Here is a 25,401-nt window from a genome sequence, read left to right as displayed (position 1 = left end):
AGCGCCATCACTGCACAGCTAGAACGCCCAGAAGCAGGCCCTTCCCCTCCCCGTATCTGCTCCAGAGCACTGGGAAGGGAAAGGCTCCCCACACACTGGGAGGGACACCGGAGTTCTGCCCCACCACACAGCTGCAGGGCCTGCCAGCTCAAAGCCACTCAGCTAGTGGGTCGCAGGTCAGAGCGAGGGGGCTGGGAACACACGAGTCAGCTCAGAAAGGGGGTCCTACAGGCAAGAGCTGGGATCCCATTAGGGTCCCAATGGACAGTCCAATGCAGGCACCAGAGCGGGCGGACAACACGCTCCCCACCGGACCCCCTGAGTGTGGCCCCCCAGAGCACACAGGCAACGTGCCCCCTGCATGACCCACACAGAGCACACGCGCAACATGCTCCCAACGGGATGCCCCAAGTGCGGCCCCCCGACCGTGTGGGTAACGTGCTCCCCGTGGGATGCCCCGAGTGGGGCCCACCAGACCACAGGGGTAACGTGCTCCCGATGGGACACCCCAAGTGGGGCCCTCCCAGAGTCTGTGGGTAACGTGCTCCCCGTGGGATGCCCCGAGTGGGGCCTCTCCAGAGGGCACGGGCAATGTGCTCCCCGCAGGACCCCCCAAGTGAGCTCCCCCAGCACACAAGGGCAACGTGCTCCCTGCAGGACTCCCCGAGAGGGGCCCCCAGAGCACACGGGCAACGTGCTCCCCCTGCAAAACGATGGCAGGAAGAGAGTGTAAGGATTTCAATCTGTTTAGCAGCCATGGCTGATACTTACAAATCCGGCCTCGTAGCCTGGCCCAGGAGGTCCAGCAGGGCCTGGGGGACCTGGTAGTCCTCGTGGTCCCATTGGTCCAGGAAGGCCTGCCAGCCCGGTTTCCCCTGGGGCTCCGGCCAGCCCCATCTCGCCCTTACCGCCCTGCAAGTGGGAACAAAAGGAACCATGCTCTGAGGCCGCAGAGCCCGCAGGGGGAGAGTAGCTCCTGGGCACACATGGCCCTGTCTCGCCAGAGCAATGGGATCTAACAGCCTGGAGCTGTTCCCTCCCCCGTTCCCCCCAGCCGAAAGCACACCACAAGCCAAGACTGAGCAGCAATTCAGACAAACAAAACAAGTGACCCGAAACCCATGTCAGTTACCAGCACTTCCCAGCCAGTCCCAGAACCACCGACGCTGGCAGACTTGATTAGAACACAGGCACATTCCGGGTGAACGCACCTTTCAGGGAGGGGGGAAACTCAGCCCTGTAGTTAGTGCCAGGTATGGTGCGGGCAGTCCTGCGTCCTCACTGCTCTGCGGGGGCACCCTTCCCCCGCCCTGCAGCACCCGTTCTCTCCTGAGCAGAGACTATATTGCAAGACCAGCGCTCTCCTCAATGTGGAAAACGTCCCCCGGGGTGCGTATGTGAAACTACCAACCTCATTTTTCCTTAGGAAATGCTGCTCAAAAGCCTGCCAGGCTGGAAAGGCAACGAACTGAGTAAAGGTACCTCTCCACACACGTACAAGGAAGCAAGGGAACGGCTAGTCTCCCTCTGCAAGTCACATGTGCAGATCTCTCTTCTCTGCACTGTCTCTCCTACTGCAATTCTGTATGTCCTGGGAGCTCAGAGGCATGCCCCCGGCTTAGCCCAGCCCACTGCACGCTTTCCTCGCGTCAGACAGAGCTAGTCCAGGGGATGCTGCACTCAGGAGTTTGACTTTGCATGACATTTCTCCCTATCAGAATGTTAAGGCTCACGCAGACGGTGGGCAATACAGAATGAAAATACAGCACGGCAGGAGCAATATTGGACAGAAACTGTGAACTACGTTATGCACACACTAACAACTCCTCAGACCATAGTAATGAAAAGGTCAGCATTTCAAATGCTTTCCTGCTTGCACTGAACAAATGCCTTTCCGAGTACCTATAAACCATACACTAGAGAGACCGGCCATTAACCCAGACATGCAATTAATGCAGGGGATGGATGCTTCTCAGGCTTGCTTTGCCTCAGTCTTTCACTAGTTTGTGGTCCTAGGCTGCCACCAGACTTCTTTCAATCCAGTAGCTCTTTATGTTCAACAACACATGGCATTTCCACTTATCTCATGGAAAAAAATCCAACCAATTTTGTAGCATAAAAAATGTCATTCCATAATTGATAACACGCGATCACTCGCCCCCGGCATCAGGCAGGCGGCCAGACCCTGCATGGCTGGGCAGAGTTCGGATGCATTGGACTCAACCTTTGGCAACAGCCTCCTACAAACACAAGCTCAAAGAGCGCAGATTTGCCATTGATAACCTGACATGCAGAACCACACAGAGCAACTGGATTTAAGGGACTTTCCTCCACAGGATTCTCCTATTTTTGACAGCGAGAGCTCTGAGACACATGCGCCTGTCTAAGTCATGCCGTCGGCACGCGTGCATGGAGCCTTTACCTCGAGCCTGGTCTCTCCCACAGGGGGGGATGTAGAGTAGTAAGAAAGCAGCTCTAGCAGGTAGGAAGGGATAGGAGGCAGGTTGCTCTGATTAGATGGGAAAAGAGTGAATGGAGACAGAGAGAAGAATGACAAGAGAACAGAAATCATTTCCTACGAGCACTGGTGGCAGAGCAGCCATTACAGCCCCACGGTGTTCCAGAACGACTCTTTGCTGGGAAAAGGGGTCAGGAGTTCGAATTCCTACCTTCTGTTATGTCAGCCCCAGATTCCACCCGGGACATAGCAACGAACTAAAACCCAGGAGCCAGCTCCTGCCCTAGCTGGTGTAAATCAATGGAGCTCTGTCAACGTCACAGCTTGATGCCAATGTGCACCAACTGGGCGTTGGCCCTAGCAGTTTAGGTTTAGTACAATGGATCCCTGTGCCCTCCCACTACCCCCCCAGAAGAGCGTCCATCTGACTGGTGCCCAGGCCTGGTGCCCAGCCTGTGCAGAGCGATGCATCTCACCCGCTCCCAACAGCTGGTGACACATCCTGGAGAACTAAAGATCTAGGTCCCGATTCTTTCTAGCACTCAGGCCCGCGTTTATCGTGAAGCCTCTGTGTCTCACTGCTGTGACTGAGTCACAATGGACCCAGTGCATGCTCCAGGGCTTTGGGGAATTGCTGTCTTGGCCCAGAGCTTCCATGGGGTTGAGTGGTTTTGTGGTTGATGCCCACAGACCCTCAGGAGGAACATGTGTGCACGTGCTGCCCTCACCCAGCCCAGCGACAGGGATGGGAAGGTAACATCATCATGACATGATCGTCATCAGTTACATGTGCGCTCTGGAGAGCAGGACAGAGGAAAGAGAGGGACAGAACATAACCCCAGTGGTGGGCAGAGGGGAACATGCAGGGAATAGGGCCCACAATCAGGAGACTGAAGGAGCCACCGAATTGGTCGTGGGTAAATGGCCTAGCTGTAGGTACCGATCCACTGTATTCATTCCCAATTCAAAAACCTCTGTGCACTGCTAGTCGACCTGGGAATGGTTGTTTCAGGAATGGCAATTGCTGTACGTTAGCTGGCCAGCACACCTCTTCTTATGTGGATCAACTCCTGGATTTGATTCCGGATTTCTATTGCTATCCTATCTATTATTAAAACCTGGTTAACATCACAAACTGATTCAGTGACAGAGCTGGCAACAAGATCTCCGGTCCCAGGCAGTGTCCCGGTACCATGCTGCCGGCCACCACTCAGGAGACATGTGAGCAGCACATCACATGTCACGTTTTCCCAGTCTCTTCCTGAACTTAGCCACATGTCACAGGCCTGCCTGTGATGCCTGCCACGAGCTCTCCCTTCCACCCACCCTGGCTAGGTGCAGCCTGCAACTGAACGAGAGCAGATCGATCCCCAGTGGAATCTGGGGGCTGGTTTCCGAGTCACCTGCACTACAAGAGGCAGAGGGTAGTGTAATCTCAGAGCCGGGGACGGGCGGTTACTGTACCTTGGGTCCAGGAGCTCCGGGGAGGCCTAGGTCTCCTGGGTCCCCCTGGGAACAAGAAGGGAAGGAAGAGTGAATGGTCAGACAGAGTGCGGCAGGCCAGGGAGAGGGGGAGCTGCCCAGTCCAGTGGCACACTAGGACAGCTGGGGGGACTGTGTAACCTGGAAGTCGTGGTGGGTTACCTGGTCACACACTACTTAGGAATCCTTTCTCAACGCACAGCTGGGGATACAGTATTACCTCACATGGCCTTAGCTACAAGTCTGGGTACGCTTCCGCCAGCAGAGCTACCACAGCTCCGCACCAGATCCGATCCTGGGGACCCAGGACAGCCGCAAGAGCGACCAGAACAGCTTCCCCCACCAAGAAAGCTACCACAGTTAGCCCAGGTGCGGAGACTCCAGCCAGGACAGTGAAGATGTGGCACGCCGTGAAGGACTGCAGCAGACTTGCATAGCTGCCTCACACCTGCTCCACGCAGCGGCTGCACCATGAGGGGACGTTGGGAGCAGCGGCACCGTCCATAGTCCCGAATCAGCCGTGACTGTGTGCCGGGCTACCCTGCTGCACCCGGCTCGGAAACGGGGGTCTGGGGTAAAGTGGTTTAACAGCTGCAGGTTTGCACTCTGTGGGCAGGAACTCAGCCTGCGGGGACCAATGGCAGCCCGAGTCAGTGGCTAGCACCAGGCTGCCGTCAGCTGCGGGCGTGCCGGGCAGGGCAGATGCCAACTGAACTGGGGGCGTATGAGTGGGGCGTGGGCTGCTTTATTTTCCACCCCCCGATAGCTGCATTTCCTGCTGTGCCTCCTGTCCTGCCCCTTCCATTCGCTCAGCACACCAGCAGCGTGCAAGTTCCCTCCAGCACTTTGCCACCGACCCCTGCCTTGGGCCGGGCTTGCTCCTGAACTGGGGTTTCTGACGATGCTGTATGATGTGTACTATTCTAGCGCCTAGAAGCCCATGCATGGCCCTGGATCCCTTCGTGCTAGGTGCTGCACAAACGCAGAGCAAGCCCGCACAGCAGCAGTCAGCTCCCAGACTGCATGCACTGGCCTGCCCCCAGCCGCAGGTGTGATCTATCCCATACTTTTCACTGCCCAAGGCAGAGGGGTACTCGTTCTGACTCCAGGCAGGACAGAGCTACCCCCAGGCTCTCGCCTGCCCCTAGCCAGCGAGTTACTGCAAAGACTCTGTGGTTCTAGCCAAGGCCCCGTGAAGAGGGGGCACATACCCGTTCTCCTCGAAGCCCAGGCTGGCCGGCCAACCCACTTTTTCCTGGAGAACCCGGAGGACCCTGCAAAGTTAGAGAGTTAATCTCAGTTGGAGGAAACATTTCAAAACTGGCATTTTCATGCTGGTTTATTGCATTAACTCTTTACATGTCAGAGGAAAAGGCCCAGCTGCCCTCAGTAGTACATGGCCACCCCCGCCAGGCTTCTCGCCAGCCACGCCCCAGCCCGGGGACTGGCCATCACCCATGTCTGATTCATGGCCAGCCACACCCCAGCCTGGGGATGGACCATCACCCCCACCCGGCTCCTTGCCAGTCACACCTTAGCCTGGGGACGGGCCGTCACCCCCACCGGGCTACTCGCCAGCCACACCCCAGCCCGGGGACGGGCCGTCACCCCCACCGGGCTCCTTGCCAGCCATGCTCCAGCCCGTCACTCTCTCCTAGAGCTAACACTTTTCCTCGGGTGTCTCCATCCACTCTATCTCCCCCCCAGCCTCCATCCTCTGACCACCCAAGCCAAAGGCAGAGCCTGAGTATGGCTGCTGTTCATGTGCACCAGGCATCTGTACATCCCAAATTCCAACGAGAAGCACCCCCCATGCTCCAGCACCTCCGGCCAGAGCTAGGCCCAAAGGCCCTGGCATTGGCCCTGCCATGGGAAATGTTGGGGCACTGCCCTTAACACCGGCAAGCCCCAGAACAACCCTGGAACACGTCGCCATTCCCAGCACACGCCCCCCGCCACACTTACTGGTGGGCCTTGGGCTCCGGGGACACCATCTCTGCCTGGCAGGCCGGGGAGGCCGGGGGGTCCTGGCAGCTCAGTGCTGTTCATCCCAAATCTTCCTGGCTCTCCTGGCAGGCCAGGCACCCCAGGAGGCCCGGGGGGCCCTGGTGGGCCTCGGGGGCCCTGAAAAAAAGAGTAAAGGATGTTTGGCGGCACATGGGCCCACATTCTCGTGCGCCTGCAATGCCATCTCCAGACACCGGCTGAGAGTCCCTCGGCAGGCCAGGCCTGCTGCCACTTGCCATGGCAGTCTGTAGAATGCTGCCCAACACCAGGGCCAAGCAAATGAAGCCTTAAAGACACAGCTGTAGCAGCCCCCTTCCCTGCACTTCACCACTCACCCGGAAGCTTTCCAGATCGCCTCCAAACCCAGAGCCTTCCATGTCGATGAACGTCTGGAAGAGAAGTACACGGGCACAGACGTGACTCCCTTGTTTCCATGGAGCAGGGGAGCCAGCACGCATTACCAGCAGGGACTCGGCCCACTTCTGTGGGGCTGGGGAGCGAAAGGTTCAATGGCCTGGATCTCTCCCCCAGCCAGGCCCCTGCTCCTGAACTATCAGAAAGCGCCTCCGGAGAGGCCAAGGGAGTCAGGCTGGACGTGGGGAAGAGCAGTTTCCTATCCACACCAGCCACGAAAGACAGGGCAGTCTGACTACAGAGGGCAGATACTCCCCACAGAACAAGGCTCACGAACCCACTCACAGTAAAGCCTGAGGGGGGCTGAGGAGGTGCCCAGACCTTGGGCTGGCCTCTGCGCATGGCATCGGTCTACGGGACCCGGCCTGCTTTCTCCGGCAGCGCGGAGCGCGGCACCCGCGTCCGGGACCCGGCCTGCTTTCTCCGGCAGGTAATTTCTCTAACTGGTAATTTCCTACTGCAATTGGTATAACAAAACAGTATAAAAATAAAATAAAAAATAAAATAAATGACAGGACCTATTAGACAAGGACATGACAGAATAGGCAAAATGTTTCTATTATCTAAGATTGAAACAAAAGGTTTTGACCTCATTGAAAGGAATAAACTCATAACTTGTCACTGAAAATTGATGAAACTGGTAAGTTCTGGTGGAAGGTTTGATTCCATGGGATCGGCATTTCCCACCAATAAAGCGTTGCATAGAGATAACTCTGGCCAGCTCTAGCTGTGAGCACCCGTCACGTTGCAGAGTGGAGCTGCTCCGTGTTACGGCCGTACTAACTTCGCAGCAAGTGCCAGCTCTGCCAGCTGCTCAGTGCCATGGCATGAGCCAGGATCTCTGTGCTCCTCAGCAGGAGGGTCAGCACCAGGTCCTCGGACCCAATGCCACATGCCAGGTCTGGGCCATCCACAGGCCCCCAGGAACGTACCAGCTTGTCCTGTTTGGAAGAGAGACCTGGTGTCCCAGGCGGTCCGGGCAGTCCAGGGGGGCCTCTTGCGCCGACTCCGGGCTCACCCTAAGCACACAGAAGAGACGACAAAGGTTGTAACATGGGTTCTATGTTACTCCACTGCACATGAGCCAAACAAAACAGGGCGGTTCCAGAGATGGCTTGCCTGGGGCCAGAGAGAACCAGTTAGACGCTGCCACTCAGCCCGTGTGCCAGGAACTCACCTTCTGCCCCTTGAGGCCAGGCTCTCCGGGAGTTCCAGGGAATCCCTGGGGCCCAACGTCACCCTGCAAAGGGAAACCAAGAGACTGATGGGGAGCCAGAGCCAAGGGCTGACTGCATCCCAGGGGTAAACTGGGGGCAGTTCTCTGTCACCAATGCGGGGCTGGAAGGGATCTCAAGAGGCCATCTAGTCCAGCCCCCTGAGCTGAGACAGGGACAAGAAAATCTCCTAGATCATCCCATGCAGGTGTTTGTCCAGCCTGTTCTTCAAAACCTCCAGTGATGGGGATCCCATGGTCCCCCTTGCAAGCCTGGTCCAGAGCTGAGCTACCCTCAGTTAGATACTAGGAAAAACTTTCTAGCTCTATCTCCCTTGCTGCAGATTCAGCCCAGTACTTTTTGTCCTACCTTCAGTGGCCCTGGAGAACCATTGACCACTGTCCTTTTTGTAACAGCCCTTCACGTATTTGAAGTCTGTTCTCAGGCCCCCCCTCCGTCTTCTCTTCTCAAGACTGAACATGCCCAGTTCTTTAAGCTTTCCTCACGGGTCAGGTTTTCCAACCCTTTTCTCATTTTTGTTGATGTGCTCTGGTCTCTCTCCAATCTGCACACAGCTTTCCTGACACGTGGCACCCAGACCTGGACCCAGGACTTCAGCTGAGGCCTTGCCAGTGCCGAGCAGACCGGGACATTACCCGCCATGTCTGACACACGACACTCCTGTGAATCCGCCCCAGAACACTAGCCTTTTTCGCAGGTGCATTCTAAGCAGTGTTCCTTTAACACCCTGCTATGCCTGCAGCTAGGCATGCTGCTGGGGGTGCCGGACGTGTTCTGGAGCGCATGAGAGGGACTGTGCGTTGGCATGGAGCATTAGGAAGCATGCACTATATGGTAATGATTCAGCCAATCCCGGGTGGCCAGTCACATGACTGTCTGCAGGTGGCACACGCTGACACCAGCACACTGGCAGGGCGTGGGGGAAGCAAACGGGGACACTTACAGGTTTCCCATCTTCACCAGGATCACCCTAGAGTCAACAGAGATGGAGAGGTGTTAACGAGACAGATAGATATTCACCGCCCAGGCACGCCCTGGGGGATGCATTTGCCGGCTGCACTGCCCCCTGGCTCCTCAGAGTACTCCCCATTCTCCCTCACCCAGCACCCTGGGGGCTTTGGTAGGATTTCAGCAGCACCAGCCAGGTGCTGGCATTGGCCTACTCTGCCGGGCGTCTGTGGCTACTGCCGCATTTTGCTCCGGCTCGGCAGCCTCCCTCCAGTTCAGAACATGCCAAAGCCCCTTTTCTCCCCACAGCACATCTGGGAGGGAGGATGAGCACCCCGAGATCACCCCCCGCTCCAGGACCAAACAGCCAAGAGTGGCTGGGCCTGTGCTGGCCCCAGCAGCTCTGGCAGGTGGCACACAGGAAACTGGGGTGGTGGGAAGTGCCGGCCTGGAGCAAGGAGGAAGGCAAGAAAGGGCAGCAAGGAGACAGGCAGAGGCAGGGGGCAGCCGGTGGACACAGAGTGGTAAGGAGAAAGGGGAGCTTTCTAATTTCATTCAGGTGGGACCGGTGGAGAGGGAGAGGAGATGGAGACAGAGTGAAGGACAGAGCAGGTGGCAGTGGGGGGAAGGCAGGGTCCTGGGCAGCAGAGCCTTGGGGCAGTAGGGGACAGATGCAATGCAGCGGGACCCAGCCCACAGCCTGCATAGGATGCAAAGGGACAGGGTGTGTGGAGAGGGCTGACGAAGAGCGTGACAGGGCCCTAGCTGGACAGAGGGAGCTCTCTGCAGCCAACATAGCAAGGTCCCGATAGCATTCCGCTGGCATCTCCTGGGGCAGGAGGGCATTTGCTGCCCCCCATCCCAGAGAGAGCCCAGCAGCCCCCAGCCTGCTCCCTGAGCTTGCTTGGGTAGAGGGTTTACTCACAGGCTCGCCGTCCTTGCCAGGGAGGCCATCTTCCCCGGGCGGCCCTGGGGGACCTCTTGGTCCTGGAGGCCCGGTGACTTGCTCCACCACAGAGCCGTCCAGGCGCTGCACTGTAGAGCCAGGGGGCCCAGGCGGGCCAGCAGGTCCGGGAGATCCCTGGGCACCTGGCTCCCCTTTCTGCCCCTTAGAGCCGGGATACCCAAATCCTGCACTTCCCTGGGGATGAAAGGGGAAACCATGAGCCACCAGTTGCACTCCCCGACCTGGCCTGGGCACTGCCTGCGGCCGGGATCCCCAGGGTTCCTTGCTCCCTCGCTCTGCACTGATGCTGTGCCCTGGAAATGCCAGGCTTTGGCCTCGCAGAGCTGGCTGGGGCCAGCATGGGCCCAAGGGGCGATACAAAATGCCCACCTAGTTCCCTCAGCCAGTCCCACATGGAGAAGGAACGACTCGCCTCTGGGATTCCCTGGCTTATTCATAGATTCATAGATTATAGGACTGGAAGGGACCTCGAGAGGTCATCGAGTCCAGTCCCCTGCCCGCATGGCAGGACCAAATACTGTCTAGACCATCCCTGATAGACATTTATCTAACCTACTCTTAAATATCTCCAGAGACGGAGATTCCACAACCTCCCTAGGCAATTTGTTCCAGTGTTTAACCACCCTGACAGTTAGGAACTTTTTCCTAATGTCCAACCTAGACCTCCCTTGCTGCAGTTTAAACCCATTGTTTCTGGTTCTATCCTTAGAGGCTAAGGTGAACAAGTTCTCTCCCTCCTCCTTATGACACCCTTTTAGATACCTGAAAACTGCTATCATGTCCCCTCTCAGTCTTCTCTTTTCCAAACTAAACAAACCCAATTCTTTCAGCCTTCCTTCATAGGTCATGTTCTCAAGACCTTTAATCATTCTTGTTGCTCTTCTTTGGACCCTTTCCAATTTCTCCACATCTTTTTTAAAATGCGGCGCCCAGAACTGGACACAATACTCCAGCTGAGGCCTAACCAGAGCAGAGTAGAGCGGAAGAATGACTTCTCGTGTCTTGCTCACAACACACCTGTTAATACATCCCAGAATCATGTTTGCTTTTTTTGCAACAGCATCACACTGTTGACTCATATTTAGCTTGTGGTCCACTATAACCCCTAGATCTCTTTCTGCCCTACTCCTTCCTAGACAGTCTCTTCCCATTCTGTATGTGTGAAATTGATTTTTTCTTCCTAAGTGGAGCACTTTGCATTTGTCTTTGTTAAACTTCATCCTGTTTAACTCAGACCATTTCTCCAATTTGTCCAGATCATTCTGAATTATGACCCTGTCCTCCAAAGTAGTTGCAATCCCTCCCAGTTTGGTATCATCCGCAAACTTAATAAGCGTACTTTCTATGCCAATATCTAAGTCGTTGATGAAGATATTGAACATATTCTCAATTAAGCATCTGATAGTAAATCATTGTTCTATTGTTAATTAAAAGTATTGTAAACTGAAATTATGTAGGTTTCTGTTGGATATTTTATGATGCATATTGAGAGTTTTAATATTTAATCAGTTTGCCATAATATATCACACCCTCTAAAAGGGCTGGTATTTAGAAATAACAATAGTTCAGCCCTTGATTCAGGCCTGATTCAATACCCACTGGAGCCAGTGGAAGTTTTTCCGTTGATTTCAGTGAGCAATGGATCAGGACAACAGAGCAGATAATTGCTGGTGATATTTCTAACATTCTCAAAATGCAGTTCTGCTGTGAAGAAGGAGAGAGGGAAAAGAGGCACTTTGACATTCTGCTTGTTCACTGTTTCCTTGTCAAACATGTTCAATTTACAGTGAGGTGTTACATAAGTATAATTTAGGGCAGATTTTGTCTCTGCAATTGGAATGTAGGGGTTGTCTACATGTGAAAATTAATCCGGAATAAGGTAGGGTGTGAATTTAAAGCAGTTTCACTGTTCCTGATTGGCTTCATGTGTGGACGTTTTTATTTTGGAATAAGAGTGCTTGAAGTGGATTAAGCTAAATTGGAATAAGGCACTCTGGTTCTGGAATAGGAATGTCCATGTGGAATTAATCAGGAATAGCTATTTTGGAGTAAGTTCCCATGTAGACAAGCCCTTAGTTAACTGTTCTGCTGATGATACGCAAGGCAGAACTAAATCTTGCTCCCACTTCAAGAGAATGTTGGCATGGGAGTGTATTTCGTGTGATGATGAATAAAATGATCTAAATCCCTGTGTTAATAATAGCAAAGAATGCTAGTAGTGAAAAAATTATTTTGTCACTGAAATAAAGTTATTTTTTCTGAATAAGTAATGAACAGAAATGTTGAATAAGTAGTACTGTTTTAACTAGTCATGTCTCAGAGCAGAGTTAGGTTTGAAAGGACATTTAAATAGCCTAGGCCTTTGGAGCTTTTGCACTTAATGACTGAGATCTCCAGTTTTGGGCCCTAAACAAAGGCATTAGTCTGGAATTGCTTCCCAGACTATGCATTGTCTTCCCTAAATGACTATCTTTGTATCAAGATCAGTGGAACAGGAATCAGAGGGATGGACTGAGGGAAACGGTGGGGGCGACTGACCTGTCTGGTTTTAAGATTAAGTTGGATAAGTTTATGGAGGGAATGGTTTAATGGTAAAACACAGTAGCCAAGGAAAACCAAGCAATGGTACGTAAATAGCATAATGGCCAACAAGGGTCAGGCTAGAGACTCTTGCCTACATGCTCGGGGTCTTACTGATCGCCATATTTGGGGTCGGGAAGGAATTTTCCTCCAGGGTAGATTGGCTGAGCCTCTGGAGGTTTTTCGCCTTCTCCGCAGCATGGGGCAGGGATCACCAGCAGGAGGGTCTCTGCCAATTGAAGTCACTAAAACACAGGATTGGGGACTTCAACGGCAGAGTCCAGGGAAGGGTCTTGTGGCCTGCAGCATGCAGGGGGTCAGACCAGATGATCATAATGGTCCCTTCTGACCTTAAAGTCTATGAGTCTATGAACAGAGCCGGTCCCAAAACAGACCCCTGCGATACCCCACTCGTTACGCCTTTCCAGCAGGATTGGGAACCATTAATAACAACTCTCTGAGTACGGTTATCCAGCCAGTTATGCACCCACCTTATAGTAGCCCCATCTAATTTGTATTTGCCTAGTTTATCGATAAGAATGTCATGCGAGACCGTATCAAATGCCTTACTAAAGTCTAGGTATACCACATCCACAGCTTCTCCCTTATCCACAAGACTCGTTATCCTATCAAAGAAAGCTATCAGATTGGTTTGACATGATTTGTTCTTCACAAATCCATGCTGGCTGTTCCCTATCACCTTACCACCTTCCAAGTGTTTGCAGATGATTTCCTTAATTACTTGCTCCATTATCTTCCCTGGCACAGAAGTTAAACTGACTGGTCTGTAGTTTCATGGGTTGTTTTTATTTCCCTTTTTATAGATGGGCACTATACTTGTCCTTTTCCAGTCTTCTGGAATCTCTCCCGTCTCCCATGACTTTCCAAAGATAATAGCTAGAGGCTCAGATACCTCCTCTATTAGCTCCTTGAGTATTCTAGGATGCATTTCATCAGGCCCGGGTGACTTGCAGGCATCTAACTTTTCTAAGTGATTTTTAACTTGTTCTTTTTTTATTTTATCCGCTAAACCTACCCCCTTCATGGCTTGGCTCTGGCTGCACACACATGAGCCTGGGACATGCAGCCGATAACAGTGGAGTCCAGTGCTCCCAGCCCGCCCTCCACCACCTTCCACACAGAGGCTGAACTGGCTGATTTCCCTGCCCCAGCCTCTGTTCTTGGCCTGAGGGCTCCTTGGAGTAGGACATGCCAGGAAGGGGCCTGGTACATAGCAGGTCCTGTTACTGAGACAATGCCCACCACCACCACCACCATGGTGTCGGATACTGCCACGGGCCATGCCAAGCCAGCGATTCGTCTGCTCCTGAATGCCCGGGGAGGGTTATGAGCTATGAGCTTGGGTAGCGTGTCTGTTGTGAGACAGCAGCATGCCAGATACCCGCTGTGGAAAGACAGGTGCTCTGCCTGGCTCTGGCGTCACTCCCAGCTTTCCTCTCCCAGGTCCTGTCTCACCCGAGTGGCCATCAGTGTATGCTCCCTCTCCCTCTCCTGCCGTGGCCTGGGCTGCCTGCCAGCCGGTCTCACAGGGACTCGCGCAACACGCACATTTGTGGGAGGCGAAGATGCCAGGCCAGGGGAGTGAGGGAAGCATGAGAACTGAGCAAGGCCCCTGGGATTTGGTCCTGGGCGATTGCCTCCGAGGGTCCGACTCAGCACTGGCACCAGCCAAGCAAACTAGAGCCAGTGGATTCCTGTGCGAACCTGGGCCTGGCTTCCTGACACGCTGAACCCGGGAAGCCAGCACCACACACCCCCAGGCCCCACAAGAAACAAGACTTGTCTAGTCAGTCCCCGCAGCTAGGGAGCAGTGCCTCTCGCTGACACATGGGCAGCACAGCCGAAGGCCATGCCACGGGCCTGAGCCGACACCCAGTGAGAACGCCAGCCAGGGAGAGTACAGCTCATGGGCACCCTGCCTGTAACCCCCCCTTCTATACAACACCCCGTGGTCACCGTGCTCACCTTAACGCCCAGGTCTCCTTTTTCTCCCTGCAGAATAAAAGAGCAAAACATCATTGCATCTGACAGCCATGCTCGTTTGCCCCTGGCAAGTCATGGCGCGTGCTCCCCGGACAGCACACTCAGCGCACACACTGCTAGAGCCGAACCAGGTGCTTCCCAGTGCGGCTCCACGGAGCCGCACTGTACAGGGGAGTTCAGTGGAATTCAGTCTGCTGGAGCCTGGACATTACCACCCCTAGGAGAGGTAGGAACGTCGGCTCAGCCCCCACGCGCACAGCTGCCCCCAAGGAGTCTTTCGCCAGGGGCTTGATCCAGCCTGGTGGGGAGTGCTCCGGCCACCCTGCTGACATCAGTGGGTGCTGGAGGCTGTCGGCACCAGGCAGAGCTGCTCTCCTCATGCTCATCTGGCAATGCATGGGACAGACTCTGCGCACACACTGCTTCCCTAAACACGGGGGACGCGCTCGTGGGAGCTGCTGGGATTTGCCCAGAGCGAGTGTTTGCAGGGCTGGGCTGCTCTGCTCGAGAGGAGAGCCTCTCACGGGGAGCGGGGGGAGCCGGCCTGCAGTCAGCACAGAAGCAGGGCAGGACTGCTGCCTGCTCTGAGGCCCTGGCATGGGCGGATGGTGTGGAGCGCCTCACACCATCACTAGCTGCAGGAGGGGGAACGGCTCAGCTGTGCCTGACAAGCCCCTCCGCACGCCTTCGCTCTTTGTCCCAGGTCATAGCCTTCTTCCTTGGCTCTTCCTTACTGCCTGGCTTACTGTCATCTCCCTTTCCCTCGCTCCCCGATCCTCGCCAGCGGTGCCCAGTCTGCGGCACAGCCAGAGACTGGATACGGACATGACCGGCTCTCTGCTCTGTTCCCCGCTGAGCCCCACTGCTGCACTGCACACGAGGGGTGCTCGGCAGGCCAGCGGCTCCAGGGACTCTCCACTGAGGCAGGAGGAAGGGGTGAGTGCGCTGGTGTGTCTGCAGGCAGGGGCTGTGGTGAGGGGCGGTTTGAAATGTGCTTCGGAGCCCATGGATGAAGCTGCTAGAGAAGCACTAAGTATCATCACTGACCTTGTTGCCTTTGGTGCCGCCGGCTGCTAGAACCCCGCCGGTTCCGGAGTCCCCTTTTGGGCCACGTTCACCTTTCTCTCCCGGGGCCCCTTTTTCACCTTTTGAACCAACCGTGGCTGGAATGAAGAGCCACGTGCAGTTACAGGCGAGGACGCAGGGCCCTGCTGGACAGTGCTGATCGCTCTGCTCGGGCGGGGCTGGGGTGTGAGACAGCCACACCACACGCAAAGAGTTGTGCTGAGGACACCTGGGTGTGCGGGCTGGGCAATCTGGGACTCTCTGACACTTCCCCACAGGCGCTGACTTTGTCCTTTCCTGGAGCATGCTTGACCACCGCTTTGCCCCAGACCTCACCCCCACTCCACCTCTTCCCGCAGCCCCCACCCTGCCCTGTTCCGCCTCCTCCCCTCAGCATGCCCTGCCCTCGCTCAGCTCCCTCCCCGCACCTCCTGCATGCCCGCGGCAGGTGAGAGGCACTGATAAGGGGGCTGCTGGTGGGTACTAAGCACCCACTATTTTTTCCTGTGGGTGCTCCAGCCCCAGAGCACCCATGAAGTCAGCGCATATGCTAGCTGCTGCCCCCAGTGCCTGATGGCAGAACAGCCAGGGAGTTCTGGTGGGGGACCCCCTTCCCCGGGCTGTTCATCTCTCCATCTTTCTAGACAAAGGACTTAGGCCTTGCAATGCTGCGCACAGCAACAATTAAACAGCCTTCCAAATCTGGGCCTAACTGATTTAGGTCCCATTTTCCAAAGGGAGTTAGGCACAATTTCACCAACTGTCAATGGCTCCTATGTGTTCAAAGATGTGGGCCTCAGAAAGCGAAACGGAGGAAACGCCACATGTGATGTCACAAGCGCAAAGTTAGGGCTTCCCCACAGAGGGGGAAGCTAAGATCCCTGCATCAGCCCCACCCCTGCTGGTAGCAGAACAACAGAGAAGGCAGGCAGGCCATGCGAGAAGTCCCTCCCTGGAGGCTCAGCCTGATGTATCTGAGAGGTGATGGGTAGGACAGCCCCCCCGGACCTGCTCTCGTGCCCCCCTGAACAACCAGATGGAGACATGGAGGGAGCTCACAGCTTCAGCCAACCCACCACTTTGCATGGATCTAGCTACTGGCATGTCGAACACATGCCCCAAAGAGGACCCCCAGAGGACCCCTGCTTCGGGGACGCCACAGGAAAAGGTGGCTCCACTCGCCTATCTCAAGCCAGCTGATCAAGTTTGAGGCATTTCTAGTTTCTACCCGCTCCAGGTCATTTGCGGATGTTGCCCTTGCTTAACATCTCTGCAGGCTGGGTGGCAAAGGGGCAAATGCTAGTTTTACCTCCGGTAGAAATTTGCTGTGGTCCTTCCACTTTGGTTTGCTCAGTTTGCAGCTGAGAGTCCACGCTTATTTTCTCTACTGTCTCCCCAGCGGTGGGGGGAGAAGTGACCGGGGGAGGTTCCGGGAGCCGCGACACAGCCAGGGTCCCCTGCGCAAGACCAGAGAGGGGAAGAAACTTGAATAATTGAGAACAAAACCCCTATGCATTCGGTGAGGCCCGTCGACATTCCAGGCTGGGCAGTGGCACAACAAGCACTTGTTTCATTGCTTATTGGAGGTGGTTACAAAGAGTAATGGGGAGTTACAGAATCAGATATCCCAAGGCCAGAAGGGACCGTTGTGATCATCTAGTCTGACCGCCTGTATTGCCCAGGCCATAGGACTGCTCTGAATTAACTCCTGTTTCTACTAGAGCAGGTCTTGTAGGCAAACACCCAACCTGATTTAAACATTGCCAGGGATGGAGAATCCACAGCCCAAGTTAGTATTTGTATTAGTGCTGCAAAGCAACACTGCGTTGTAAAGAAGGTTTTAAAACCCAGAGTTAACCACCCAGAAACAAAAAGGAGGAGATGGCAACATTTGTCACTAAAAGGGGACCCATGAAGACACTCATTCTGGCCCCAGAAATGCATATGCACAGTGCACTAAAGACAGGAGAAAGCTCTGAGGGTCCTGATGAGCCAACAGCCCTGGTTTCCCCCTGAGCTTTGTACCAAATGCTGCTGCTGGTGGGCCCGAAGCAGCTGTCCTTATTCCAGCAAAGTGCCAGCAAAGCACCCTGGGCGTTTTGCCTGAGGAAGGACTGCAGGATCAGGTCTGGTGTGTATAAGGGAATTCAGAACGGTGCTATGTACGGCACTGGATTGGAAGAGAGCCCAGAGAAATACTTCTAGCCATTACTCCTGTCCAGTCACTGGATGGCGTCGGCATTCCGTGTTCACGGGGAGTGCTGTCGGCTACCTTTGGCTTGCAGAAATGTTTCTGTTTTGTGGCCCACCCCTCAAATAAACTTCCAGTGGAGGGAAAATATCCTGCCTTTTCTCCTGCGTTTGACATCTCCGATGTAGACAGGACTGATTCCTGCAGGCATTTCACAAACCCGGAATCTGCTTTCCGGCCAGCCCACTCCTAGTTCTCATTTCATACATACCGAATTCAGCATCCAAAGCATTCTGGGAGCAAACGTCAGCTGTGAAGTGGGAAAATGAAGGCTGAGCTGTAAGGGGTGCCAGTCTTTCAACCCCAGCAGGTCTAGCTCTCCACCCCAGAGGCCACAAGCACAAGACTGTATCGCCAGTTTCTCTGTCCTGTTCTTCTCCCTTCATTCCACTAAGGAGCACAAAGGGAGCAGAGTATATCGCTGGAGACTGCCCAGCACGGGGCACACCTGGCTTCTCCCTGCCCCTCTCCGCACAGGGTGCATGTCACAGAAGCAAGGCCAGAAGAGACCACGATGATCATCTAGTCTGACCTCCAGAACACAGACTGAAGACTCTCGCCCAGCGACTCCGGCACAGTAAGTGGTGGCTAAGCTAGACCAGGTCTCTTAGAATGACATCTAGCCTTGATTTAAAGAGCCCAGAGATGGAGAACCCTGGGAAAGCTGCCCAGGTGAAGCTCCCTCACTCCCAAAATGGGTATCTGATTTCTGTCCAGTTTCAGCTCCCAGCCACTGGATAGGGTTTTCTCTATGTCTGCTAAAGAGCCTCCAGCCATCACAAATCTCCTCCCCACGTGGTTACATACAAACCACCAGCAAGTCGCCGCTTCACTTCTCTTGGATAAACTAAACAGATCGAGCTCCGTCAGGATCTCACCATTAGGCAGGTTTTCCAGACCTTGAATCATTCTTGTAGCTCTCTTCTGACCTCTCTCCAATGTTCAATGTCCCTTCTGACGTGTGGAGACCAAACTGGGATTCCAGTGATGGTTTCACCAACGCACTATACAGAGGTAATACCAGCTCCTTACCCCTGGTTTACTTGTCCAACCTCTCAGTTGGCTTACATGTACAATGGGGGATACCACCACCTGCGGCCTTCTAGGCCAGGCTCCACGCACAGCTGAGCGCTAAGGGCTCTCACGTGCAGATACACAAACGCCAGTCGAGAGATGTCAGAGCAGAACTCAGGTCTTCTGGCTCCCAGCTGAGCGCACTGTCCCCTGGGCAGGGAGGGATCTCAGTGAGAGGGAAGTTTCTCGCTCACGACCCTTTCCTCAGAAACATGGTACCCTCGAGAGCGCTGTCATCGGCGGGAACTGACCTCTAGCTGCACCAGGGTGTGTTGCTGTTTGGACGTACGCTGGGGGGAAGGCCAGCTGTCAACCGGGAGAGGGGTGGGGGGGAATACAGCATTTAAAACGCCAGCACTACCACTGCTCTACAGGGAAGCAGCAATGATCTCCTTGGAACAATGGTGTCCACGGGTGAGTATTACCGTACACCAGCATCCAGCTAACATTCCCCAGAGTGAGGCATGCCTGGTGCGCCAGCCAACCTCAGCATAACCAATCCTGCTGAGGTACCTAAGCCAGCCACCGTGTCACAGCCTAAGTCCTCACTGTCCTCAGCAGCTAGGAGCCACGCCTATGTAATACTTCGCCCATTCCAGTCATCATATTTTCACTTCCTTTAGGCAGATCCTGCAGGAAGGACACTGGGAAAGGGAGGTTCAGCCAAGCAAAGCCCCTTGCAAACCACCTGGAGCTGGGACACGCAAGCCAGGCATCACCACTGCTAGTAAAGCAACGGTGGGCCAGGTCAGGCCCTTAGTGAAAGCCATGCAGCCCAGCTGACCTCAAATCAAGCTTTCACTGATATCCGATGCTGTGGAACGGCAGTAGCTTTGCACAGCTTTAACTGATTGGAACGTAAACAATTCTTTGGCAGCACAAGACGACACCCAATCTGCTCTGTAACTCCCACAGCTGTGCTGTCTCTGCAGGGTGAGCGGGGATGCAAACAGCAGGGTTCGGTAGGTTGGCACACGTGACTCTGAACACACTAAGAGAGCAGACTGTCTTGGTGCCATTCGTTCTGAGTCACTTTTCAGAGCAGAGCCGCTGGTGGAGAGAGTCGGCACAGAGCTGCGGCACTGGGGCCAGAGTTACAGACGAACGCGAGTACTGCAAACAAACACACCACGAGCAGGAAACGCCAAGTCCTTTTCAAATCCACCCTCCTCGGCTGCTCCAAAGCATTAGCGCACTGCATCGTCCCCCCCCTGCCCTCCAAACCATCCTTCAGAACCCAGACACACTGTTTGGATTGAAATCTGAACTCGTGATGGTAAAAAGGCAAGTTTCCAGGTGCTAATGCACATCCGGAGGAAAGGGGAGGCTTAATAATTCTTTGGACTCTTGGAACCGGAATGAAAGCTGGTCTTGATAGCTGAAATTTCAAGGCGTAATGGGCTTTACGGTAATTCAGGGCTGAATCATGATGCCATGGCAGCCAGATAAGGCAGTTGTGCCCCCTACTTTCCTGAGCAGGTAGTACAGAAACTGTACTACGTTACAGATGCTTTCCCATTACAACCCCGCGGATCAGGCCGATGGCTGCTAAGAGCATGTGTGTGTTTTTGCAATCTGTACAAACTCCTAACACAGCCTGCTTTCGGGATGCTCGTCTGGAGGGACCCCTGGCTCGGGGCAAGAACAGCAGCAGGTGTGGGCTTTCTATTGCAGCCATATAGCAGTAGGTAATACACAGGGGAGAGATTAGACACTAGCCTGAATAGAGAGCCAATTCCTAGCCCAGGGAGTTTACACTGCAAGCCTTCAGGAGTCTGGTTCAAAGGAAAGCTCTAATCCAGTTATCAGTCTCTTCAGATTCTCAGCCAGTTTTCAGATTCCCCGTTGGCTTTTGTTCCAGATCCACTAGTTAAAATGTGTGATACAACCTGACTTACAGGCACGGAACTTCTCCGTGGCTCAGTGCATCAGGGAGACGTGGTCAGGACAGCTGGCATGATCCAGGGTAAAGCACTGTGCTGTTCGCCCCTTTCCCAATGGTTTCACTGATGGCACGAGATCGGGGGTGGGGGGAGAGAACCAGACACAGGATAAAGTCTGTGGCCTAGGAGCACATCACAGAAAATATGTTTATGTTAACAAGGCGTTTACTTCCTGCACTTCTGGGCTGACTGGAAAGGGAGAAATCAAGACTCCAAATCACCACTCGTCTTAACCTAGGAAGACCAACCGTCCATTGGCAGAATGACTGCCAACTCCCCCCTGCTCTCTGCTGCCCACTGCAGCAGTAGTGTTTAGCCATGTTTGATGGGGCCTGTACCTGGAAGAGAAAAGCAAAGCCAAGCTGGAAAGGAATGCCCTTGGGCCCACGGCCTCAGACTCACCCGTTCCCTTCCTGATAGGTGGGGTCTTTCTTCAACTCCACTTCCAAAATCTCCAGATGCCTACATCATTCCAAAGGAGGGGGGGGGGAGAGAGAGAGGGAGACACAGTCAGCAGACAACATATCCAGCATATATGAGTGTTCTGATCAGGGTACTCGACAGCACTGGCGGCTATGCCCCCTTCCCACAGGAAATAAAACCCAGGCCCCGCATTCTCCTGGTGGAAAGTGATCACCTAGCAATGAGATCCTTCTCCTGGTTGCTGAGAAGGGGATTCACATTTCCGCCTGTCTCGGGGTTCACTTTGGGTCTCACACTGATTCTAACAAGGACTTATAAGCCCAAAGAATCAGCCGGTCCCACCAGCGGCACAGGCTGTTCGCTAACATGACTCAATAAAAAAACCAAAAGGGGAAATCCTGACTCTGTAGAAGTCAATGGGAGTTTTGCAAATAAATTCACTGGGGCCAGGATTTCACCCCGGTTCAGTGCGCAGAGGGGGCTTTGGCTAGGAACGAACATTCACAATGGTCACTTGACACTAGTAGCTGTTAGCCTGTTTCCTCCCCCGTGGCAAACCTCAGTGCCCAGGGAGCAGCTGGAGAAGACACGCCCATTAGCAATGGCAGGAGGCGATACTACCCCCTGGGGTCTAGTCTTCCATGAAATTCCTGTACAACCCCCCAGCCATCAAGCACTGGGATAGGGCAGATCTCCTGAGCAAACGTCTGACCTGTTAAGGGAATGGGGGGGTGATGAAGAGAGAAGGGTGAGTGCCCATGGGAGTTCCTGTCTGGGTGTGAGGACACTGCACTGCCCGCTCTCCCCACCCGCCTTGGGGGTTGCTATTTCACAACAGCGGTTGTATCTGGTATGGCAGGAGCCTGGGGCAGGTGCAGGGAAGAGAGACTTCACACGTCGAAGAGCAGACCAAAACCACACAATATAATCTATATATTTTTAAAGCTCCTGATTTTTGGTCCAATCTCATGATTTGTTGGGGTCAGGCTCATGATTTTTGGACATTTGGGATGGGTGATCCTGTGTGGTAAATTGCATATTAACTTCCAGCAAGCGATCGGCTAACAGCTGGAACCAAGGTAAGTTCTACACCCCTCTGTGTAAGCAAACTACAGCTACAATACCGAGCCATGGCAGACAGCACTCACCACATCGCTATCCTCGTCCTGCTCCTCACACTGGAGATCAGCTGCCTGGCGATCACCTGTCACTTTCAGATCTGCAATCACCCCCTGTAAGAGACACACCAGCAATCACCACCAGCAAACAATGCAATACATCATGGGTAGCTTGCGGGAGAGCGTGTTATCAGAGTCCGTTGCCACTTGATAGTGGCCGATCGCCTGTTAGCTCACTGGCTGGTGGGAAAGGTTCACAGTGTGAATTGCAGGCAGAGACAACCAAAGGCAGCTCCCATTTCAATTGACCGGGAATCAAGTCCAAGGAATCCGATTGGGATTCTCCTGCAGAGATGCATTCCCAGGGTAAGTGAATCAGAGCCTGTGCTTAATCACAGTGGCTTGCTAATTTCTTAAACCAGGGCCAACACAGCCGCTGCACCCATACAAACTTCTAGGTTTAATCGAGTTGTTTCTCACTAATAATAATATACGGAGATATACCTATCTCATAGAACTGGAAGGGACCCTGAAAGGTCATCGAGTCCAGCAGGACGAAGTACTGATTTTGTCTGAGATCCCCAAGTGGCCCCCTCAAGGACTGAACTCACAACCCTGGGTTAGGAGGCCAATGCTCAAACCACTGAGCTATCCCTCCCCCCCCAAGGCTCAGTGTCAAAGCTTTGGGGGAAGGATGGAATGAGCCCATCCCCAACCAGCGAATAGTTGCCTCCTCCTCTCTGCACTGTGTGGGCCACAGCAGAATCAGCGCTTCCCATTCTCATTGGCACTATTGGTCATGCTCTACTCACACAATGAGCAGTGAGGTGACTGGCTCTTGAACTGAATTCTCCCTAATTTAAGAAGTCAGTCAATTGCTGTGATGAAGCACCATTAGCCTGGGAAGATACGAAGCCTGTTTGCACACAAATCCAATTTGCCACAGTCTTCTGTTATGCAACCGGCAAGCAGTTAAAGGATTTATTCACCTTGCTTGAAATAATGTTTCCTCACAGCTGTGACCCATCTCACCACAACAGATTTGGAATTTGCCTGTCCCATATTAACCTCCAAAAAAGAAATGGCAGAGTCCCGTCGATTTTCTGAAGGGTTTAGTGCTATTCAAATGCAACTTTTAAGGGCTTGCCTCATATCCACAAAAACCGGACATGGAGTTCACACCGGTTTTAGGGTCATGGTTTACTCAGCTTCCAAACTTTAAATGAACTGCTGACAGATCTCTCAAGTGTAGGCGTGAAGAGAGGCTGGAGCAGAGTCAAACGGGCTGCAGTTATCCCGTGGCACAAGCAGGGAGAAAGACCGTGCCCATGGAGAAAGACGGCCTTTTTCGTTCCTCATACAAAAAACTCTTCACTGTGAAGTGTAATCTCCCAAATTGTCAATAACTGCTCTGTGATCGGAGCGTTTTTGCCATCATGTGTTACAGTGGAATGTGACGAGATACAGTGAATTAGTTACACAACAAAGAACAATGGATTTGGTCAATTCCGATTTGGTTGATTTTTCTGGTGAGATAAAAGCAGATAAAACTGGGAACCTCATTTTTTGTCATAAATTGAGCTCTCAATTATGTCAGGTTTCACACATTCAACACAAGTATCAGGACAAGAAATGCCAATGGTTTTCCCTCCCTGCACCAAACTCTCAACTGTGCTAAAGAGATGACACCATTCCCACTGGCCAACCTGCTCCAATTGCTAACTAGGTGTCTGACAAGTGTGGCATGCCAGAGATCAAAATTACACAGGAGAAAACACGTCTGAACTGTTTCCTAAGAACTATTGTTGACAAAGCATGAGATAATTAAAGTCAGGGCAGGAGCTGCTACCATCGGTCTGGGACGCGGATAGAGAAGATCTCGTCCTCTTCTCTGCTAGGGCCCAACGCACCCGGTGCAGAGAGCCAGCATTGTGACTATGCATCACGTCAGTGCCACTCCAACGTGATTTGAGGGCTACAGGCACGTGAGCCTCGGGCCAGTCCTCAGCCCAGGGGGGAATTGCCACCCTAGAGAAGAGGACATCACAAGCTGCAGCTGACTGTGGTGTCTGTGTGCAGCCAGTGTTCACGTGTGCATCCCCCACACAGCCCTGTCCCTTGCTGATTTTCAATAGCCCACGTGCTTGGAAAGAATGGAGTGCAACCGAGCTCTTCCCCAACCGCCAAGGAATCCAAGGCTCCTAGTGCTTCTCCAGGGCCACATGGTGGGTTGGGGCTCTTCCCTGGGACTCCACACACTGGGCCCGGGCCAGGGCAGGGGCCAGATTAATGGCATGGCGGAGAGGGGGCCTGGCCACCCTGAGTGTTGCTGTGATACCGTGCGCCAGGTCGCAACAACCACAGTGGGGGGACCATAGGGTTACCATATTTTGAGTGTCCAAAAAGAGGACACTCCACGGGGCCCCCGCCCCAACTCCACCCCCTCCCCTGCTTCCCGCGAACATTTGATTCGCGGGAAGCCTGAAGCAGGCAGCAGGTAAGCTGGCGGGGGGTGGGGGGAGGAGGCGTGGCCCAGTCTGGCCCCCCCAACCGAGCAGCTCCCTCCAGTGGCCGGCCCCGGCCCCAGCGTCTCCAGCCTGGCTCGGCTCCTGGGGTGCCAGCCCCGGGCTGAGCACCCCCGGCCCAGCACCGCCGGCCCCCGGCCCAGCACCCCCGGGCCCAGCCCAGCGGCGCCAGCCCCTCCCTATTTTCCCCGGACATGTTCGGCTTTTTGGGATTTCCCCCCAGACAAGGATTTGAGGCCCAAAAAGCCGGACGTGTCCAGGAAAATCCGGAGGTATGGTAACCCTAGAGGACCAGGACCAGCCCTGCAGGAAAGGATCCGCCACCACAGGGTTAATGCAGAGCAGGATCGCTCTCCAACACCCGCCTCCCCACCCCCAGGACTCCCCTCTGCACCAGGCCGGGAGACGGGGACATTGGCCTCGGCCCCGTCATGGGCTATTCCGGACCTGCCAGGGCAAACTAGAGCTGAGCAGTGACCTCCAGCTGCACCGTGGTCAAGCCAGAGCTGGGTGTGAGTCGAAAAGGGCTCGGTAGAAATGGCTCCTCTGCATCCACGCACCAGCTTGCCCCGGGGCCCCTCTGAGGGACTGGTGCCTGCTGCGATGCAGCTCTAGTAGAGAGCCAAGGACGGCACCGCAGCCTGCTGCATGCGTGAATGCTGTGAGGCGAACTCCCCCACCACAACCAGCCCGCCTGGCAACCGCAGGCCATGGCCTTTCTGGCTGCGCCGACCCTTTCGCAGCCATTCCCTGAGGGGATCAAAGGAGGCCACAGCCCGGCCAGTACTCTAATGCAGAACGTCTGCCCACACGTCACACCCTCAACCCCTCCCACCGCGCACTCACCTACTCACACAAACTGCCTCCCCCTCCTAGCCACACCCCATCCTCAGACGTGCACCTCCCC

General features: G+C 54.3%; 1 protein-coding gene across 5 annotated transcripts in view; it reads right to left on the bottom strand.

The window, feature by feature from the left end:
- The window catches only part of COL18A1 (collagen type XVIII alpha 1 chain), a 252,301-nt gene that overhangs the window by 38,545 nt on the left and 188,355 nt on the right, over positions 1-25,401 (bottom strand). For all 5 annotated transcript variants that reach the window (XM_034785179.1, XM_034785177.1, XM_034785176.1 and 2 more), the window contains 14 exons: positions 22,000-22,083; positions 20,831-20,890; positions 16,470-16,617; positions 15,143-15,258; positions 14,078-14,104; positions 9,470-9,685; positions 8,540-8,566; positions 7,539-7,601; positions 7,294-7,380; positions 6,283-6,336; positions 5,906-6,064; positions 5,152-5,214; positions 3,923-3,967; positions 772-912 (listed from right to left, as the gene is read on the bottom strand). In XM_034785179.1, coding sequence (XP_034641070.1) covers positions 772-912; positions 3,923-3,967; positions 5,152-5,214; positions 5,906-6,064; positions 6,283-6,336; positions 7,294-7,380; positions 7,539-7,601; positions 8,540-8,566; positions 9,470-9,685; positions 14,078-14,104; positions 15,143-15,258; positions 16,470-16,617; positions 20,831-20,890; positions 22,000-22,083 — 1,290 coding nt within the window. The remainder of the gene's footprint in view (positions 1-771; positions 913-3,922; positions 3,968-5,151; positions 5,215-5,905; positions 6,065-6,282; positions 6,337-7,293; positions 7,381-7,538; positions 7,602-8,539; positions 8,567-9,469; positions 9,686-14,077; positions 14,105-15,142; positions 15,259-16,469; positions 16,618-20,830; positions 20,891-21,999; positions 22,084-25,401) is intronic.

Source organism: Trachemys scripta, chromosome 11, assembly GCF_013100865.1.
Source record: "Trachemys scripta elegans isolate TJP31775 chromosome 11, CAS_Tse_1.0, whole genome shotgun sequence".
NCBI lineage: Eukaryota > Metazoa > Chordata > Testudines > Emydidae > Trachemys > Trachemys scripta.
The sequence above is the reverse complement of the archived record's forward strand: the minus strand, read 5'-3'. Positions and strand labels throughout refer to the sequence as shown.